The 22,694-nt window shown below is 35.2% G+C and overlaps 1 protein-coding gene across 3 annotated transcripts in view; it reads left to right on the top strand.

Moving 5' to 3' along the window:
* The window catches only part of LOC131062309 (ferrochelatase-2, chloroplastic), a 93,727-nt gene that overhangs the window by 29,131 nt on the left and 41,902 nt on the right, over positions 1–22,694 (top strand). For all 3 annotated transcript variants that reach the window (XM_057995940.2, XM_057995939.2, XM_059209173.1), the window contains one exon: positions 3,808–3,916. In XM_057995940.2, coding sequence (XP_057851923.2) covers positions 3,808–3,916 — 109 coding nt within the window. The remainder of the gene's footprint in view (positions 1–3,807; positions 3,917–22,694) is intronic.

Below are 22,694 nucleotides of genomic sequence, written 5' to 3'. Positions count from 1 at the left end.
CGCAACATGGCTCGCAATGAGGTAAACTTTGCACTAATGACTTCAGTTGTTGAAAATTTTGAGCCATCTACTGTTCAAGAGGCACTTGAATCAAAGCCTTGGAAAGAGGCTATGGATGCAGAGTATCAATCTCTAATGAAAAACAACATTGGGGAGCTTGTTGATCTACCACCTGGTAAGAAAGCAATTGGTTGCAAAAGGATATTCAAAACTAAGTATAAAGCAGATGGTAGCATAGATAAACATAAGGCTAGACTTGTAGCCAAGGGTTATGCCCAAAAAGAGGGTATAGACAATGAGGAAAACCTTTGCTCCCACTACAAAGATTAAAACAATTAGAATCATTTTTGCTTTAGCTGCACAATTTGGTTGGAAATTGTACCAAATGGATGTAAAAAGTGTCTTTCTTAATGGAGACCTTATGAAAGAGGTCTATATGACCCAACTAGAGGGATATGTTGCACCTAGTAATGAAGAAAAGGTGTGTAAACTTGTCAAGTCCCTATATGGTCTGAAACAAGCTCCTAGAGCTTGGTATATCAAAATTGACGAACATTTGCTAAAACATGGATTCACTAGGCATCCATATGATCCAAATCTCTACCTCAAAGAACAAGGGGGGGATATTGTGATCATTAATGTATATGTTGATGAGGTAGTCATCACAGGCAGCTTAGAAGAAATGGTTGAGTCAACCAAAAATGATCTCAAGAAGGCTTTTGATATGACAGATTTCAGGCTACTTCACTATTGTCTAGGTTTAGAGGTATGGCAAACAAATCGCCATATCTTTGTGTCACAGAGAAACTATGACAAGACACTACTTGAGAAATTCAGAATGATGGATTCCAAATCCATGTCTACACCTACGGAATCAGGTTCGCAGTTATCTACCTTTGATCAATCTCCTCAGGTGAATGCAACTCTTTATCTCCAAATGATTGGAGGTTGATTTACCTGACATATACTAGACCAGATATCAGTTTTGTGTAAATTTTCTTTCACGATTCATGCAATAACCAAAGACCTCTCATTGGCTAGCAGCAAAAGGGGTCTTGAGGTACATACATGGTACAATGGATCATGGTTTGGAATATAAAAGGAGTGACCAATTTTCCTTGACAGGGTTTACAAATGCTGATTATGCAGATTTAGTGGATGATGGGAAATCCACATCTGGATTTGTTTTCTTCTTGGGTTCTAGTCCTATTTTTTGGGGAAGTAAGAAGCAATCTACAGTTGCTCGTTCTTCAACAGAGGCAGAATATTGTGCAGCAGTTTGTGAAGCAGTTTGGTTGCGTCGCATATTGGAAGGATTGGGCATACCTCAAAATCAGCCTACCGTCCTCTATTGTGACAATCAGAGTGTTCTCAAGCTTGTTCGTAATCCAGTGTTTCATGAATGAACCAAGCATATTGAAGTTGCCTGTCACTTCATCCGAGAACATTTTCAGCAAAACAACATCCAGTCCAATTCTGCTCAACTCAGGAACAACGAGCTGATATCTTCACCAAGCCTCTTGCACGTGTGAAGTTTGAAAGTTTTCAGGGTTCTCTTATTAGTACTTTAAAGAAATGATGTAATAAGGGGGGAATGTTGGTTACTCCATCATTTCTTCCACGTAGATAGGGGTTGTGGTAATGTTTGTTAATTTGTTGATGTTTGTTTTTTGGTTGTTATTATTTGTTAGCTTAATTTAAGCTATTTGTTGAACCCATGGTTACCAGTTGTTACACGGGAATCATCATATTTGCATGTATAAATATATGGTGTCTAATACAAGAGACAATCAATTGAGCTATGCGCTTTTGATAAGATGACCATTATAGAATAGATATAATATTATTTAATACTCTCCTTCTCACCAAAGTCCCTTAATCTTTTAATGATCATGTTTGTAGCCTTGTTTTGTCTGTCTTCTTCTTCCTTTATTTGTCTCTTGATTTGTTTTTCAATGATTCCTTTTTGCTCACTTGCTGATCCACTTACCACTTGTGACCATGATTTGGCCTCTTCTATCTGGTCTCTTAACTATTTTCTCTTTTAATTCCGTGTCTGCTAAAGCTGATTGGATCTCCTTTATTTGCATTATGTCTTCTTCTCCCCCAATTTCCGAATTCTTGTTTTCAGCTGTTTCAATTGTTAAAAAGGCCAAGAACGCTGACATAAAGATATACATCCACATCCCCTTGGACATTGAGAAGGACATTAAGCAAGAGTTCTCAGTTAATGTTGGGGACTTGCAATACAAAAAAAATGTTAACGTTGTTTGTTAATATAAAGGGAACAAATACCTGATGTAAACCATGAAAAAACAAGCATGAAGAATGCAAAGTTTTTGGTGGAGTTGTAAAAACTTAATACATTTTCTATATACTCATGAAAATCTTTACTATACTGGAAAATATTGGTGAGGGATTTAAGAGAGCACTTGAAGTTTAAAAGAACCAATCTCTAATATAATTAAACTTTTTATTACTTGTGCTTGATATAAAGCACCTTGATATATAATTAATTTATTTAAATACCCTAATCTTTAATGTATAATAAATTATTCTAATCTATTCAATTTATAATCTTTAATCTGTCTATAATTTTTAGTGTGTATGTATATATATAATTTTTTTTTTTTATAGTCATTAAAAAAAATGTAATGTCTCTAATATATATTTATGGTTTTTATATGTTTTTTTATCGATGAATCCAAAGCCCAAATTTATTTTGAATGACTATATATTGAACCCACAAACCCAAAGTTGAACCAGTACCAATATTGTAACTTTGTTTGATAAGTCTCATTAGAATTTCCTTTTTGTTTAAGGTTGACTTGATTGGGATCTAGCCCGTCAGATGTTAATCTCTTATATTTGATCCTTTTTAGAGCTGATACGTGTTGCACATTTTCTATGACAAGTGATATAATGTTCAATAAAGTCTTGGTCGGAGTATAATGTTATACTTGTGTAATGCACTTATGCATGCATCCAATTTTATCCATGTTTTTGCAGTGGTAGCCTGTTGTCAACCTTTAGCAATTTTGTTGACGTTGATTCCATTGGGATCTAAGTTGTGACACTGAAAATTATTAGTTTATGAATCCAATGCTGTTGTCGTTTATGAAATATCTTTCTTTTAATGAATTTATTATTTCGTATTCAGTTTATATTTCTATTATGGTATAGGAACAGGCTAAATTTTGATACTAAGAGAGTTGTGTGTGAAAATATTAAAAGAGGAGAAATTATTTACATAAAAGTTGACTTTATTTTATTCTTGATGGTAAAAAAGGACAAGGGAGATGAGGAACTTACGTTTTCTTCAATGACTCTAGACATTGTTAGAAAGTAGTAGGTGACAAAATATGTTTACTAATGGTCTCAAATAATGAATTTCAATAGAGCATTCTTATATGGCTTGAATTTGATCTTTGGATAATTTTTCAGTTTTATGGGATCAAGATTTTGAATTAGTAGAAAGGTATGCGTGGTTGAATAATTCAAAAACCAGAATTCTGAAATGAAGACTAAAAAAATCAAAGAAAATATGTATGGTTAATCATGTAATAATGAAAATGAAGTACAGAAGTAACCTAGGTAAGATGGGATGCCCCTTATATCCATTAGGAATTATTCTCAACAAACATTTATGTATGATTCTCTATACTTCTTCTGGGCTGCAATTTCATATTTTGCCTTTTGTCTATGATGTATGTTTTCCTTCAAGCATTATCTGGCTCTTTATGGAAAGCCTATTTGAAGAAATGGTGTGTTTGCTTATGGATTGCCTGATTGGCTGGCCTACAACAGGGGACAGATTATCTTCATCATTTCAAGCTAGTACTCGTGGATCTCTTCAATTTGGAATTTCAGAGGCTAATATTTCCAGTTTTGCTGTTCAAAAAACAATTTGTGCAAGGTAACCATGCATTATGGGGGCCCGGGAAAATGTTACTTAGCTGCACTACTAAGCATTTTTTTATCTTCACATAGCATAATGTCATTCAATAGAAGCATATGTGTTGCATCGACTCATACTTTGTCAACATAAATTAAAAACATCAAATTATGAATTTGTTTATTTGATTTGTGTTTTATTTTATAAGAAGTAATTATTTATTGATTGGAAAGATTCCAAGCATTTACCAGAGAAAGGTGGTTTGGAGGCAACTTAGTGAACTTTATCATATTTATGTTTTTAAATGTAACTATATTATCTCTGATATTACCTTTTTTAATTGGCTCAGAAAGTAAGAAAATAATTGTATTACTTTGTAGTTTATACATTGAAGTGTTAAATTTTAGACCATGCTAACTAGATCATGTGCTTAGAAAAATAAACCCTAAACACTAGGAGATCAAGCTTGATAAGTCCTATTGCACATCACACTGAAAAGAAAACAATGAACTGCAACTGTCTACTCATTAAATCTTAAAAGAAATACCCTGGATTAGCTAAAAACTGGAATTATTTAATTACACTTACACCCCTGCCATTCTTTTAATAGGAAGTTGGCAAAACAAATTAGAAAAAGCAAAGTCTAAACTTAAAAATTTAAGCTGGGATGCACATATTCTTCTACATCATATTCAACACTTAATTCACTGCTAAACTAGAACCTTCTCATGCAGGTGCCTAGTCTAAAACACAACAAAATCAGTGCCTTTCTAACTTGGAACAGTGCTTTTAAAGGAGGATGGCACATGCACCTCAAACATACATGTGCCGTTATAACAAGGATGCCTACTGAAGGCTGTTGTGTTTTAACAAGCATCACTCAATTGCACAGAAACTAAGGTGAACTCTGCTATCACTTCTGCACCGTATTAATGCTGCTCTTGACCATGCCCAAAGCTCCTGTTGGGTATGCTTCTCTTCTGAGGGGAAACTGCAGTGTACTGGTGTGCTGCTGGAGGAAGAATACCTTTAGAGCAACTTGTATTAAATTCTAAGAGGAGGTAGGTATGGCTGCACAAAATTTTGGAGCTCTCTAAGACTCTGCATTTTTGGTACATACTAGAGAACATATAGTGCCATGTATTAATTGAAATTGCGTTGATATTTAAAAAACTACAAAATGTTAAGCCAACTAAAACTAACAAAATATACAAAAGAATGCTAAAATATAAAAAACAGTTTGAAGAAGCAGTTTCAATATTTTGCAACTCCCTTTCTGGTTCTTCCTTTCAAGAAATTTGAAGGTAACGCAGTTCAACTAGGTGATCTGTGTATTTGCTCCATAGAAACGCGACTCAGACTTGGCAAGGGTGACTCGACTTGGGACTTAGGAGTCAGCAAAAAAACTCAGCCAGGACTTGGCAAAGTGAAAAACCCAAGAAATTTAGATTTTTTAAGGATTTAAAACTTGTTTCATGCACCCTTTATTAAATAAACCTTAAATACACAATAATATCATCAAATAGAAGCTAATTTGATCACATACATAAACATACATGGATCACATTAGTATAAACGCAAATTGTAGCTGAAGGAAATAGCAAACATAGATATATAAATATTGTCAATTGTAAACATATTACAAAACTCATGGAATATGAAATCCATGATATCAAATGTTCCTCACAAATATCAAAACAACTACAAGTCTATGGTTCAAAGGAGCTTGCATCCTTCCTGCGAAGGTGTCTAAGGTAGGTCTTGGATGAGTTAGCAGTGACTCTATTCCACCCTCACCAACATCAGCTGTCTGTGTTTGGCTTTGCTCATGCTCTAACCTCCTCCTTTGCCATGGCTATAGTTTCAGCCTCTCTATCTACTTGGTCGATCCAATCAAGAGGGTCCTCATTGCTAAAGATAGGATCTATAGCCTCAGTAATCCACTCAGATTTTGGATTGACCTCCTCTAGCATGATTGGGGTGGTGTCATGGTCCAAAGCTGTCTGTGTAAGATGGAGGTTGTAATGAACAAAGACTAGATCATTCAACCTCTCCATAGACAGTCTATTGCACTTCTTGAAGTGTATGTGCTCAAACATACTCCAATTGTGTTCACAATCGGAAGCATTGGATGGTTGGCTCAAAATACGAATGGCTATTTGTTGAAGATTTGGTGTTTTAGGACCAAACATCTGCCACCATCTATTTGAGATGAGAAAAAGAAAAAAAATCTGTCTCATTTAATAATAAATTGAATAATATATAATTAAAATTATGCTCTTAAAATATATTTATACCTGGCTGCATTTTTGTCGGATTGTCTTTGCAAAGTTGACAAGAGAAGACCTTTCCTTCTGCATTAGAAAAGGCCTCTATCTCGTGGATTATAGTGCTACTATGACCGGGTGGCATTGGCTCTATTATTGAGTAGAGCCCATTAAGAACCTCCTCATCCGTCTTGAAATTAGGGTGGAAATGAAATGCCGGATTGAGGTAATAAGCGGCTGCATGGAGGGGCTTGTGAAGCTAGATTTGCCATCTCCTATCAATGATATTCGAAATGGGTAGATACTTACTCTCATGTCCTCCATAGACAGGTTTGATGGCCTCCTTGGCCCTATCCATGCCCTTGTATATGTAGCCCAATGCGAACTTCTCCCTATCAACAACTTATAAGAGAACTACCAAGGGCTCAATGAACTGCAAATATTGTGAAACATTATCTAATATCAGTTAAGTGTGAATGAAAATAAGTAAATAAAAGAAAAATATGAATAAAAGTTAAAACATAATGTAGAATTTATAAAAATTTTACATTCACAATCTCAGCACAAGGGGCTTAAAAGCCCGACTCATAAAAAATGCAATTTGCCACATCAATCCTTGCAACGGTCATAGCATAGGATGAGGAAGTCCACTCCTCACCAACAAACATATGCCTCAAAGCTACCTTACACTGAATTAAGGATTGCAATGTGATGAAATTGGTGGCAAATCTAGTGATTCTAGGATGAGCCAACTCCTTTTGCCCCGTGTATTGCCTCATTAGGCAAAGGACCCATGAATGATTGTATACAAATTTGCAAATATTTTTTGCCTTCTCCACTCGTCTTGATCCCTGGAAGCTTGCCAATATCCTCCAACATGAGGTCAAGGCAATGGGTGGCTTATGGAGACTAAAATATAGATGGGTGCCTCTTTATCAAAAGTTTACGACAACATAATTTGCTATATTATTGGCCACCACTTGTACTACATTCTTCTCACCCACCTCATGTATGACCTCCTTTGTAGCCTCACATAGGAAAGTAGCATTTTTTGAATGTGCAAAAGGATTAATGGACTTCAGGAACATGGTGCCACCTGAAATTTGAAAATAAAGCAAAATCAATGATCATTCAATAAATCTTAAATTAAAAATGCTAATCACGAAATCAAATTCAAATTATTCAATCGCTTGTTGTCAACATGCTGCTGAGACCCTCCCTGAATCTGCAAAATGTTAATGATCAAGATAACCAAAAACCGTCCAACCTGATGTTGGGAAAACAAAAAAATTGTCCCTCCTTGTAGCCAGAGACATCGAGAACAGTTTCGCAAACTGAAACTACGATTTTGAGGAAAAATTGGCAAACCCTTGGCAGATCGTTGCCCTAGCAACTCTAGGTGCGATCCAAAATAGCTGCAAGAAACCATGATTTTTTTGGGAAAAATCGAGTAAAACCAGACATGATTTTTGAGGTGAAAAATAAATCAAAACTAGACATGATTTTTGAGGAGAAAAATAAAAAAACCCATCAGTAATTTTTTGAGGAAAAAATTATAAAACCTAGACATTGAAACATCAGTGAGTAGCTGGCACAAAATCCAAGACATGGATCAGCATACAAAACTTTGTTTTTGAGGAAAGACAGTAAAACCCTTGTACAAAACGATTTTTGTGGAAAAAATTGTACAAAACCCATAAATAATTTTTTTGGAAAAAATTATAAACTTAGATACCCTAAATCCCATGTGAACTTCACGAATTACAGATGATTTTTGAGAACAAAATAAAGAAAAACCAAAAATAATTTTTAACGGACAAAAATTATTAAAAAACCATAATAAGTTTTTTGAAGACAAAAAATTATAAAAACTCAAATACTTCAAATAGTAAAAAAATACCAACAATTTTAGAAAAGAGATTGAGAAACATGATGGTTAAACACTAGTCGTAAATGGGCGTCACAAAAATCATAGAGCAGAGAACCTGTTGTCGGTAAAAAATATGAAATTTGTCATGTAACAATGCCCTAGTCATTGGTAACAGAGACCACAAACAAAGGCGGAAAACGTGCCCTACCTAGCTAGAAATGAAAGAAACCGTCGCATAGAGAATACACGGAAATCAAACCACTGAAACCCTTCGTGCACAAATAGTCGCCTGCTCAGATTTGTCATAGATAGAAAAGAAGAGCTCGCAAACAACAAATAGACACCCTAGAGCCGTTGAACAGAGATGAAGACATAGGTGTGGGCCAAAAATATAGTTGCGCAGCTCAAAAACAAAAAACCATTGTCGTGTGCATAGGAACAAGAAATTGCGACGAAAGCAAATGCGAAAACACAGTGAGTTCGTGCCAAAAATGCATGAAAGGAAGGCCGTTGCGAAAAAGCTCCACTGACTTTACGCAGGCACAAAGAAAACTCCCAATGGCAGCTCCCAAAATGGACGTAAACGCACAGAAAACAAATGCGCGGGCTTGAAGAAGTGAAAACTCTCTCTTGCATGAAAACTGAAAACCCTCACAATCTTCTAAAACCCCAAAAATCTTCAGAAAAATTTCACTAAAAAGTTCCTCAAGAATTTTTAGAATTACTAACAATTTTTTTTTTAATTTTCATTAAAAAAATCGAAGAACAAATTTCTAGAAAAAATTCCAGATCAGAAGAGGCTCAATTTTTTCTTAAAAAATTTGCCAAATTTTATGAAATCCCACCGACTCGCTTTGATACCATGTAATGGTAAATTCAATGTTCTATTAAAAAATAGAGACGAAAGCTCTATATAAAGAATTTACAAGAGACGATGTTTCTAAAAGAAACAATCATTAACAAAATGTAGAAAATGAAACTTTCCTAAACTAACTTAAGACAACTAGATGACCATTGAAGAAGCAAAACATTATTCTAATATAAGGGGACCTGCCACAAATAAATTAAATGTGTCCATTAAAATTTCATAAGACAAAGCAAACTGTAAATATTAAAAATTTATAACAATCAAATAAAAAAGAATTACCTGGCTGCAAATAATGGAATGGTGCAATAGTAACCAAATTTTCCAATTGCATGTCTAGCCGCATCATGTACCTCCTTGTTCCAATCCATGCTCTCAAGCAACGGTTGGGCACCAGGAGTAGTGCGTGGCTCAAAATATGAATCCATCCTAGATTTATGAACTCTAGGATCAATGCTAACACTCCCACTACCATTGGCACAAGCACTAGCACTCGCACTAGGATGATATGGAGGCATGGAAGAAGCCTCTCCAACACAACCAATGCTATCCAACTCCCCCCTTGCCTCTTCTTCTTTTCTTTATGAGCTTCAAATGTTTCTAGTTGCACTTGGCTCTCTCGAATAGCCTTAGGAGTTGCTTCGGTGCAAGGATCAACATCATGGCAACGTATGTCGACAATGTGGTATTTCAATCTATTTATGCCTCCATGAAAGATTGTTTTGCAATATTTACATTTTGTCTGTCGCTTTTTTTGCCTAGGAAAATATTCAGTATATTTCCAAGTTGGATCTCTTCTACCCGGGATTGTTCTAGGAGTAGGAGTAGAACTAGACATTGTCAAAAATCTGGTTTTCAAAAGTTGAAGGTGGAATAAGACACAATTACAAAAAAATTAAGATTTGTGCATTGTTAAATTATAAACTAATACAAAAAAAAACAATGTAATAGAAATATTTTGAAAAAATAACTAAGTTACCGATCCGAGTACGGGTACGGATACGGGTACATGTACAGATTTGCGGGTACCGCAAATTTTTTTCCTTGGGTACGGGTACGTTGGTATATATATATATATATATATATATATATATATATATATATATATATATGTTCAAACATCAAATTTATAAAATATAAACTATATCAGTGTATAGCTATAAGAAGAGTGATACTCATAAATCCATAATTGCCAATAAATATAAAAAAATAGAATATTTTGATACCTCATTCATAATTTGCAAAAATGAAATTACTCAAGTCTCAAAATGCCATTACACAATGAAAATTCAAATTATAATCTATTTTAATATTCATGTTCTTTATCAAAAGATCAAGATCAATAGCAACATTTGGTTCAATTTCATTGAACCACAATCAATTGGATTGCCACTACCTCTAGCTATGTCAAGTGCAGAAGTTGGTTCAATTTCATTTTTCAAACATTTGACAAAATGCCAAATCATTAACCACACAAGGAAAGTGATTTCACAAAACATAAGCAAACAATTGCTACATATGCATAATGTAAATCAACTGAAATCAAATCTCAGTAATGCTGATATAAAGTTTACTAACCCCATGTTCATAGGTATAGCTCACAAATGCAAGTGGAATGATATTTAATTGCTTGCTTGTTGGCATATTCTGATAAAAAATGCTGTTTGAGGTTTTAATTTATGAAACTATGCTTGGGTAGAGCCCTTGGTACTTTCTAGATGCTTGGGTTCCCTGTGGGTTCTTCGTAGAAAGACCCACAAAGAACCTAGGCACCCAAGACGTACCCAAACCGTACCCGTACTTGTACCCAAACAGTACCCATACTAGAACCCGATATCTTAAAAAAACAACATTGTAATAGAATTTCTATTCATTTTCCTTCAAAGAAATCAGCAAACCCTACGATGTACATTGTTTTATTTTCAAAGCATAAACAATGTACATTGTAGGGTTTGTTGATTTCTTTGAAAGAAAATGAAAATGTTTTGAAAAAAAAAATCTACATTGTGGGGCTTGGTGATTTCTTTGAAAGAAAATGAATAGAAATGTTTAAAAGAAAAACAATGTAAATTTTGCTTAGGAAACACCCAAAAAACCAAAAAATTTCATCTTATTCATTAGAACAAGGTTGAAATGAAATGCAACCTCTTTCCAATCCTTTCTAACAAGCTCTTGATGCGCCAAATGTAAGTATTACGCTGCCCCAATGCGATTTGTTGAATAAATTTTGCTCTTCCTCCTTGTTGGTTGCCCTATAATGCACTCTTGTTTTTCCTCACAACTCACTCTTCTACTCTTCCTATTTTTCCAATACAATCAAATGAGGTTTTTTTTTAGGGTCAAGGAGGCAATATAAATATAAAAAAAAATTAAAACATTTATTTCAAAGTTTTTTTTTATGTTTTATTTCCGCTTTGCCGCCGGCTGAGTCCGGACATTGGGACTCTCCGGGTCCAGGTTGGGTCGGCGAGTCCTTGGACTTGCTAGAATTCGCCCAGGGTGACCCAGCTCAGGACTCACCAAGTCTTGGATCTCTGATTTGCTTAGGATATTGTCTAAATTTTCCTCTACTTCAAATTTTAACTAGAAGATGTTAAAGTCAGATTTCCTATCTTTTCTTCAATGTGTTAATCAAATGCTGCATATTCATAATAACCACCGAAAGAGTTTATTTCCAGATTTTATCGGAGTTGCATGGAAATATTGTATGTATTCTTTTTTCTCAATTAGCTTGGATCTTTTTCTGTCTTTTGAGGAGTTGTAGTTTTCATAGGTGGAACTTTTTTCCTAAGTTGGCATTTCTTGTATATTGTCTTCCTTGTTGGTTTTTGTTAGTTTTGGGGTGTATTTTAACTCCAACCCACTTGTTTTACTCTAATACATGAGGCCTAACATGCTGTTGAGGGTCCTAACACCCTAGAAAAGTGTTCCTTTCATCTTCATTTTATCTTCTACTGCTTTGGGCTTTCAATGAAGAAAGATGATGAAATTCTTAGTCAGAAGTCATGGTGTACAGTTTAGACATGAAGAATTTGCTCAAAGAAAGGACTGATATAGTGCGTCTTTGAGAGGCAGTTGAAAGTCAGTATCTTAAGGATTCGCAACTTGTACCTTCTCTTTTACTTGTGATAGATGGCGCAGTTTATCACTGTTGACACTAGGACATCATCAATGCTTTGGAAACCTGGAAGATTTAGGAGGAAAGTGTTGCACCCGATGATCATTATGAGGCACACAATCATATCTAATGGTTTATATAATTGCAGCTAAATTCTGTCGCTTACCTAGACATATTGTTGGGTTTGATATCCTTGTGGAAATCTTTATGGTTTGCTTTGATTTTGTTGATGAAATGCTTTTACGGTGGTATAATCTGTTGCTAGGTGCTCTAAAAAACATTATCTTTGTCTTGCTCCTTAGTAGTTTTGAAGGATCGGTAATGACATTGGGAAATTTATATGGTTCAAGGATGTAAAACCTTACTTAAGGGTGGGTGGCTTATGAGAACATGACATACTCTATATTCAGGAGATTGTTGTGCCTCTGCCTATGTTTGATGGTATATGTGTTTAAGGCATGCACCAAACCAAGGGTCCAACTAACAGTGGAACTCCAACAAACAATTTGAGGGAAAAGCTGTAGAGAAGTTTAATTGATAGATTCTTTTATCTTCCACAATGGTTTGCAGAGTGGCTGAGGATTTGGGATCCCCATTCTGAAATAAATGCAAGGATCAACTTATTATAAGTACAGTTGTTCTGGAAAAATAATAACTCTAGGACTTAGGAGTATCAATGGTACTTCTATAGGTATTGAGGATCTCTTGTTTTAGAGAACAACACCATGACCCATGTATGTCCACGGTGTAATACTGAATACACAGAGATAGATTCTCATAGTTGACAACTGAGAAGAGGTTGATACAAGGCAGATTTTCAGTTGGAAGGCTTCAACTAGCTGCAAAAACAACACCAATCATCAACAATTTTTTTTCAAATGGTTTATCTATAGAAATACTGCTTAAGTGTTATCCCTTAATGGTCATTGTATCAACTAAGTACCTGACAAAAGACACTACAGGTCTTTTGATCACAAACACAAGAACACTCTGCTACCGCGAAGACCCTCCCAGGATCTGCAAAGTGGTAATGACCAGGAATAGCTGATTTTGGATGACTGATATAACCCTCACATGTGAATTATATAGTTGTCTCACGCAAATTATAGAAGCATGAAACCATGATTTTTAGGAAAAATCGGCAAACCTTTTTGCAGAAGAGTACTGAGCACTGTTTGCTCCAACAACTACAAAACAGACTGCAAGATACCATGGTTGCAGATGTTCGCCCTAGCAACTCCAGGTGTGATCCAAACTTGACTGCAACAAAGCACGATTTTTGAGGAAAAAACTGTCAAACCTTGAAAACTTTGCGAATCACAAAATCCCATGTGAACTTCGCGAATCACAAAATCCCACGTGAACTTTGCGAATTACAGATGATTTTTGAGGAAAAAATCGAAAAAACCAACAAACAATTTTTGAGGAAAAAATGGTGAAAACCTACTAACAATTTTTCAAGAAAAAATTATGAAAACCCTTAGATAATTTTTCAGGAAAAAAATTGTGAAAACCTACAAACAATTTGAAAACCTACAAACAATTTTTCAGGAAAAAATCGTGAAAACCCTCAAACAATTTTTCAGGTAAAAATCGTGAAAACCTACCAAACATGAAATTTGCTTATCACAAAGCATAGAGGGCTGACTCCTCTTCAAAACGCTTTGTAACATGAGCATGCTCTTGTTCCTGAGACCTTCCCAGTTTAGATTGCACAGATGCCAACAATTTTCTGCAATCTTTCTTCATATGGCCAAATTGGTGACAATAGTTACACTGTACACTTTTCTTCTTTGAAGATTGTTGAGGTGGACCTTGTCCCTTCTGTTGGAAGGACTGAGCTTTATCCTTGTTCTTATCCGAAACTTCAGCTGTGAAGGCTTGTTCAGTGGACGAACTAGCGTTGCTTCCAAACTTTTGCTTCCATCGATCCTGCTGTAGAAGCTTGTTGCAGAGATTAGGAAACTTCAGATCAACACTAGTAGAAGTGATATTGAGTGTATCAATGAAATGCTCGTAGGATCTAGGAAGGCTTTTCAGCATGATCACTACCATATCCTCTTCAGCCATGGTGCACCTAATAGATTGCAACAGGTCATGGATGTCCTTGATCTTCGTAAGATGTGTCTGGATAGATGACTTCTCATCCATCATGATAGAAAACAACATATTCTTCAGAAAGAAAGCTCGACTCTTGTTGGACGTTTCATGAAGATCCTTCAAGAGATCCCAGATCTCTTTAGCTGTTTTACTTGAGGGAGTTGATCGTCTGTGTCTGAGAGTTTGATAAGCATGACAGCCTCTCGGTTTTGCTCATCAAATTTGTCCTGATCTTTACCTGCTGTTGTAGGACGAGTGAGCTTGTCTAGAACAATCTAATCAAGGCAATGATATTCAAATATCATCAACATGCGCTGTTTCTAGGTGTTGTAGTTGCAGCCGTTGAACTTCTGATTGTGCTCCAACATGATGTTGGTCAAAGAGGCCATCATGGAAACCAAGGTTGATTAAGGTCAACCTTGTGAAGGCACATAAAATGAGATAGAAGAATTTGATTAAAAAATCAGAATAGAAACAAATGCACAAAGAAGTTGAACCCCTGGAACGAAATTCAAGGCATGAATCCCAATGCGCAAATTTCGAGGTTTGCTGAAAAACCCATAAATTAAAACTTCTTGCAAATTTGAACCCTAAAAATTTTCTTAAAAAAACAGAAAATAATAATCTGTAGAAAATATTGTTTTTTTTAAAAAATCATTAAAAAAACAGACGATTTAAAAAAAAAGAAAACTTAAAAAAAACAAAGCTCTGACAAACCCTAGTTGCGAGCAGAGAGCATAATCTGCAGATTGGAGATCAGAAATTGCGAAAGTAGTGAAACCCTCCTAGGAAAATGTAATATCCCCACTTTGAAATAGAATTTAATAATATATGATAATAATATCCCCACTTTGAAATAGAATTTAATAATAAATGATAATAATATCCCCACTTTGAAATAGAATTTAATAATAAATGATAATAATAAAATTAAAATATAAAATGATATAATTAAATATGATTAATAAAAAATTAATTAAGTTAATGAAAAGTCAAAAGACATGAAAGGAAAAGTTGTCACTCCCTCAACAATGATATATAAAAGGGAGAAGAAAACCTCATTTGAGGGGGGGGATAATTTGGTGATGAGAAGTGCAGATTTGATTTAAATAATAAGTGCAGATCTGATTATGAAAGGTTGTGTCCCTTTCAAATGGTAGAAATAATGAAGAGTTACACTCTTTCAAAGGGTGCTAATCGTGAAAGGGCATGTCTCTTGCCAAAGGGCATACATGATGAAAAGGTGTGACCTCTCCCTCAAATTGAGAGATATAAAGGGAAGGAATCAAAAGCATCTAGTGACATCACCATTGATAAGATCAGATCAGAATTGTTATCAAGTTACAGGAAGTAACATTTGTGTTCTTTATGGTATGCCTCCCAATTTGCAGGCGACATCTATAGTGCGAACTCCAACCGTAGGCTACAATCTGCGTACAAGTAAGAGGGGTTAAGAAGTCTTAAGGTATATATGTGTGTGGATGTGTGTGCCCCACACGCACATATGCATTTTTATGAATACATATATCTCTGATGATTACTTATATGAATGTAGCAATAAAGATAGAAATCTATGTAGAATATGTATGTATATTTAGGATCATTAGAAAGATTAAAGAATATGTAAATGAAGACGTAAATTATGGAATGGAAAACAGTAATGAATTATAAAATGTAATATTAATGTGATTATATGATGAAGGTTATGGGGAAGAAATTCCCTTAGCCTAACGGAGGGATTATGATAATCCTTGGAGGGCAGTATATACTGAATATCTATATGCATATATATGGCTTGGTTGACTAAGTTCATCCAAGAAGAGACGGATTTGGCCGGTCCCCTTTGAGGACTTGGATGATGGGATGCATCATCCAAGGCAAGGAATTGACATAGGGTCTTCCTTGGATGGCTTGGGTGTAAGACAAGAATCGAATTAACCTTCGATTTCCTGGAGGGCTTGGATGTAAGAAATTACATTCAAGACAGGAGTCGAATTAACCTTTGATTTCCTGGAGGGCTTGGATGTAAGAAATTACATTCAAGATAGGAGTCAAATTCACCTTTGACTTCCTGGAGGGCTTGGAACCAAGATGGGTTCCAAGAAGGCGAGCTTCACGGCCGCCTAAGGACATACTTTTGTATGGCAATCGTATCCTTTTTATTAGATAAAAGTTGTGATTATGTTAAGTATATTAAAGTTAGATTACTTCTATATATATATATATATATGTTTGTTGTATTCTAACAATCTATTTTGCAGGTTAATGATCTCTAACTAGTAGGGACATTACAGAAAAATCACGCACACAAAAAAAACTGGTTGCAATAACCCTAGGCGCTAGAAAATCTGCAAGTCACCACACAAAAGCCGACAAGAAAATGCTCATAGCACCAGGTAAAGTTGCGAAAATCGCGCAAAACATGACCCAACAAATCACGCTGCTGCAAAAAACGTGACAAAAAAATCGTGATAGAAAAATTCAGGCGGCGCTGCAAACTTGCGAAAAGCCAAAAATGCGAAAAAATTGCTACTAGATCATAAAATCCAAAGCGTGGAAAACCCAGATCGCATTCGGAAAACAAAACCCAAAAATTCCCACCGCTGTTGCAAGAGAATAAGTCGCAAAAAACTGCAGAAAACTTGTAGAGAACAAGTCACACTGAATTGAATGTGAAAAATCGTTCCGTCGTCAAACTTTAAATTGCAAAAAAAAATTCACCCAAAAGGAGGTGCAAATTTTCCGTGCAAAACATAGAGTAATAAGCCAGTCAAAAGCAAATTGCAACCTGAAAAACGCATGATCTCAGAAAATCGCACCGCCCACGAACACTGCACCAAAAAAAATCACGATCTTGCCAAAAAATCTGCCCACAAAATCTTCGACCTTGCCCACAACATTACCCACAAAATTTTCAGAAAACCCTTTGATTTTCTGAATTTTTTTTTTTCGAAGATCACTTCAAATATTCTTTAAAAAGATTCACTCAAATTCTTTTTTTAGAAAAATTATAAACTTTTCAAAAAATTTATCCATGCTCTAATACCATGAAAAATAATTGAATACAATAATCGAATGATATTGAATTAATTAATAACGAATATACAAGCGTATATAAAGGAATTACAAGATGGTGTTCTAAAAAAAACAAACCGTTAATGTAAAACTTCAACATGAAGCTAAAACACTTGGAAGTGTTAAATAAAGCTAAAAGCTAAAATCTAAAAAGCAAACAATGTGTTCTTATAAAAGAAGCAATAGTTTCACATAACGAACTAAAAAGCAAAAAGCGAAAAGCGAAATGCGAAATAATTCGACAACTAAGATGACGAACTAAAACTCTTAATGACTAACTAAATGACCATTAATAGAACCACTAAAAAGGTAACTGACTAAAAGAACTCATTATTCTAATTCATTAACTGGTACATATAACAAGTTGAGCATGTACAAGACCTGACTGTAAGGGTTATGATAAAAAAAGGTTACTTGGTTGATGATGGTCAGCTATTGCAAAGCTTTATGAAGGGTTCTTTGCTGTGGATTTGAATGAGAATTATTTTTCTAATCCTTAGTGCGCATAGAAGGGGACAATTGATGAGGTTCACTATATTTTTTGTTGGTCCTTTCTCATACTTGACTACAAGATGAAACTGCTGCAAATAAGATACATGATAACTCATAAAATTCTTGAGTCAGAAATAAGGAATTGCAGTGCATTGTGATGTATGTGCTGGAATTGATGGTTATTTTCTGAGAAGGAAAAGCTTCTTCTCCTTTGGTGTTTGAAGTTTTGATCAGGGTGCAGAATTCTGTCATAGAGTCACTGAGTTTAATTGCAAAGCTCAAATATCCCGAGAATGTCCTCCTTGCTTTAAAATGTTGTCTGGCAAATTGAGGGGCATCAATTTTTTCTCTAATACGAAAAGGGCTTTTGTATGTCAGAGACTGCAAGTATATGTAGTATGTACAAAGGAAAGAGTATATTTGAGGTGGTGGAAAGTATTTTCTGGCACCGCTTTCCTTCAGAATTTGTTCACCATCTGCTCTAAGTGTTTGAAGTTAAACATAAGGGAATTTCATTAAATTATAAAAATCTTTAATCAATTGACAATTATCAAGAATGTTCTTAAACAACTAAAGCAAGGCTGCAACCATAACATATTACTTTGGTTTTCTAGCTGAATCCTGCAAAAATTTGGGTAGTACTGCATGTATCGATCGGTTTACATCATATCAAATGATTTTGATCTACTAGGTGTTCTACTGTACTTTTTGTTTCCTTATGCAAGTATATTATTTTACATCATAAATTAAGTACAATAGATTTTATGCTATTTGCCATATTGTTGGCAGGTTTTTTATATTGTTTAAATTAAGATGTATAAGGTTATTAGTCAATACCTTTGAACTCCAAATTTCACATCTCAAATTTTTCCTTCTATCAAACAGCTTAATCCTTTGCACATTAAGCTTTATTTCATTAGGCTCACTGTTATTTTTAAGTCTTCTTATAAATTTTCCTAAAGTCTATTCTAATTCTAATGCAGCCTTTTGTGCCTCTAACAAGGTTCTCCAACTCTGTTTGATTAAAAAAGTATTCAATGCTAAATCTTCTTTGAAAAGCTCAGTGAAATTAGACAGGAAAAATGTCTGATTATCCCTTCACAATCTGACCTTCATGGGTTGCCTTTGGAGGTAAACTCTTAGCTTTAATCAAACTGAGCTGTTATTTTTATTCCGTAGGTATAGTACAAGGCCACCATATAGAAATACGTATTTAGAAATTTCACATCTGAAAGTTTTGATGCTCTCTATCTTAGAAGAAATAGAAATACAAATTTTACTCTATATGCCAATCATTTCAAACAATGGGAACATGAGTTTATCATTGACCGCAAATGTTAGAGCAGCCAATTTGCACTGGGTCCTAGTCTCCCCATTCTTTTCCAAATCAAACTACTCTGCATTGGCCACATGTTTTGTGTACTATATAAATACTTACCTTCTGCAGTGGCAGTCTTTATGAACACTGATCATGGATTCCTAATATTCATCTATCATTAATTTTGAATAAAGGTGGGATTTTGTTGTATGCACTGCTCTTTGCTCGAATTTTTCAAGTTGTGGAAGATTCTGTTCACAATTTATCTGTCGTTTTTCTACGCTGAATTATATCCAGTTGTTGATGTAGCTTGGCTGACTCTTCTTAACCCGTATTTCAACCATAGTTTATAATTAGATAGATTATTTTAAAAAAGACAATTCTTTACTTCGATTTTTCATAGGGATTTTCCAGGAATTCCATGCCTGATCTTGATTGTTGAAATTAGTGTAGTAAACCCTTTATGGGAAGCTCACCTGGCCTTGAACCCCAAAACTGCTTTGAAAAATCCTTTCCCATGGACTTTTGCCCAGGAAACCTCCAGAAACACGGCCTTTTGAATTTAACATGAGCTGTAGGCAGTATGTCATGATCATCTGAGATTCTGAACAATGAACTTTTTTGCAATGTTCGGATGGATAATGGATAAGCAAGTTTTGCTTTCCTGGGGTGAATGTGTCCTGTTAAAAGCCTTGAAAACTTTTAAATACCAGGAATGATTGAATTTGGATCTAAGATATTTTTTTGATCTGTAATGCACATCTTCTCCCTCCCCCAGATGGCAGTATGCCTTGGTGGTATGAGTGCTTTTTGAAGCATTGAAACATAAAAGAACAATTTTTCCATAATGATGCTTCTGTGCTGATAGTCGGTTTGGGTGTGGACATTCTTTTTAATGCTTTCAAAAGATATTCTTGATTTTCCAAGAATTATTTACTTTCTCACAGATTTTTAATCAGTCGCAGTCAAAGGATTGATCAGAAAGAAGCAAGGTAGTGTTTTCGGTTGAGACATATGGATTATATTGGGGTATTTAATAACCATAATATTACATAACTCAATTTTTCCTTTCCCCTGATGATTAATTTGTGAGACTCATTCAGGTTATGTAGTTTTCTTCTAACAATAATTTTTTTTCATAATGTAGTTCTCTTCTATTAATGAGATTCTTTCATATTTGTATATTTTTCTTACATGCATGCTGATGTATATTTTCATAGATGCCATAGTTCTCTATATTTTGGCATTTGCATGTTGATTTTTAATGAAATCTTTGAGATTATGTATGTACTTATATGTAATCTGATTTATTTTTCATGTCACATATTCTGCAATTTGGAGTCCATTTACATGTTTGTTAACGTACAAATCTGAGAATGACTCGAATTGCTTTGAGTGTTTTTCTTATATTTGTCTTCTTTTTTATGGTAAAAGTTAAGAATATATCGACAGAGGCTGGATAAAAACAGTGACTGGTACTAGAAGGAATTATATCAAACAGCAACATCGTAAATAGTGACCAACTTACTAGTTCTGTTCCTCAATCTTTAGACCTGTTCCTAGTTTTGTTTGACTATTTTGAGCAGCTGTGTATTGGTTTTTCAAAGTGCTTGGATTCAATTACATTGAATTTACTGTGTTTCTATTGATTATTGTTCGTTAATAGATAATGGAAATTGATAAGACTTACATCTCCTGTATTATATGAGAGCTCCTTTAACCACCCCTTTACATAGACATTCATGGGATAAATAATTCCTATCCAACCGTAGCAAATACTAACAAACCTAAAAAATGATTATTTTATGTATCCTAAAGGAATATGAATGATGTAATATTCCTAAAACCACCTTTGTTACATCATTCTTGAAACGGGGATAAGTGGACTAACGACATTTGATGAACAAATTCAGTAGTGCATAAAAAACACAAGGTATGGGTAGGGACATACACATCTACTTGTGATGAGCAATAGTAGAACTAGCCTCATTATGCTTCCTTAGTAAGATGTACTTTACTAGATTTTATCCAAGTATAGTGACAAATGTTGACTTTCCGGGCTGTGCTTGTTCACCGCAGGCAAACATCAGATTGTTGCCTTCCCAACCATAGACGATAAGGTCTTATCGTCACCCCAAAGTACAAGTTCTCTTACTGCGAATTGCATATGTTCATTGTGTATGAAAGACTACAAGATAATTGAATATATATGAGGTAAGGCTACTTAAAAGACCTCAAGTCGGCCTTACTGATTTGACGCCAAGAATAGGATCAGTCCTATTTAATTACAAGTTACTTATTTAGGGCTAGACCAATACCTTTGTATTAAACATATAAGCTGCACATTTTATGGAGAATTGCTAAGGCCGAAAGGCCAATTAGCAATTCCAAGACTAGGTCAGCCCTCGCTAGGGATCCGACCTAGCTACATGACAACACTCCCTCTTAGCTAGGGAGGATACTTCCAAATAAGCAAGTCACATCATGGCTGCTCCCATGAAAACTAAATGATGTTCTACATCATGAAATGATATGCATCATGTAATCCACATCTATGATATTCATCAAGCATACCTGAATTCGAAAAATACATCATGGACTTCTTCCATGCTATCCATCTTGCATTGCCCGCAAAGGATGGATCCAAAATCTTACTATGCACACCTGCAAAAAGTGAGTATACATACAAATATATAAATACAAATCATAGACTTCTTCCATGATATCCATCTTGCATTGCTCGCAGAGGATGGATCCACCTTGCATTGCCCGCAGAGGGTGGAAGAGATCTTTCAACCTTCTCCCTGAGAAGGATAACTACCATCTTGCATTGCCCGCAAATGATGGCTCCACCTTGCATTGCCCACAGAGGGTGGAAGAGGATTTTCACCTTAATCTTCTCTTTAGAGAAGAATACAACACCACCTTGCATTGCTCGTAGAGGGTGGAAGATACAACTAAATGTATCACTGGGGTTGATACTCCCTCTCAACCAAAGCTGTGTTTTCCACAACACCAAGAGTTATCTTTGAAGTATTCAATCTTCACTCTAGCAAGAGACCTGTTATCTGTGCTGATGTATTTCAACTGTATGGCACCTCTTTGTACCATATCTTGTATGAGTCTCCACATGCTTTGACCTGTCATGAAACACTGGATTGACAGACATCTTCATACAACTTTGATTGTCACAATGAATGACTGTGGGTTCCCAAGGTTGTCCAAACAAATAAGCAAGAAGTTTATGAAGCCACACTGCTTCTCTAGTGGCAACACTTGCTGCAATATACTCAGCTTCAGAAGTAGTCAGTGCAACTGAGGACTGTTTTTTGCAGGCCCAAGAGATCACTATGGATCCCAAACTAAAACAAAATGCTTGAAGTGCTCTTCCTGACTGTGACACTTTCTACCCAATCCGAATTAGAGTAACCTTCCAAGGTGATGACAGTATTGAGTGAATACTTCAGCCCATAACCAATTGTGCCTTGCAAATGTCTCTCAGGTTGGATTAAAAAATAAATTTTTTTTGTCTCAGACCAGCAATCAGACTTTCAGTATTTAATTTCAGATTAACATTAAGTAAATGATAAGCAAGTAAACGAAAGAAAGAAAACAAGTGCACAAGAGACCAGCTCAATTACCCTGGGAAAACCTCCAAAACTGCACACTTGAATGAATCTGATCTGCCCCTTTT

Source organism: Cryptomeria japonica, chromosome 7 (assembly GCF_030272615.1).
Source record: "Cryptomeria japonica chromosome 7, Sugi_1.0, whole genome shotgun sequence".
Taxonomy (NCBI): Eukaryota; Viridiplantae; Streptophyta; class Pinopsida; order Cupressales; family Cupressaceae; genus Cryptomeria; species Cryptomeria japonica.
Note: the sequence above shows the minus strand (reverse complement) of the source record. Positions and strands in the feature narration are given on the sequence as shown.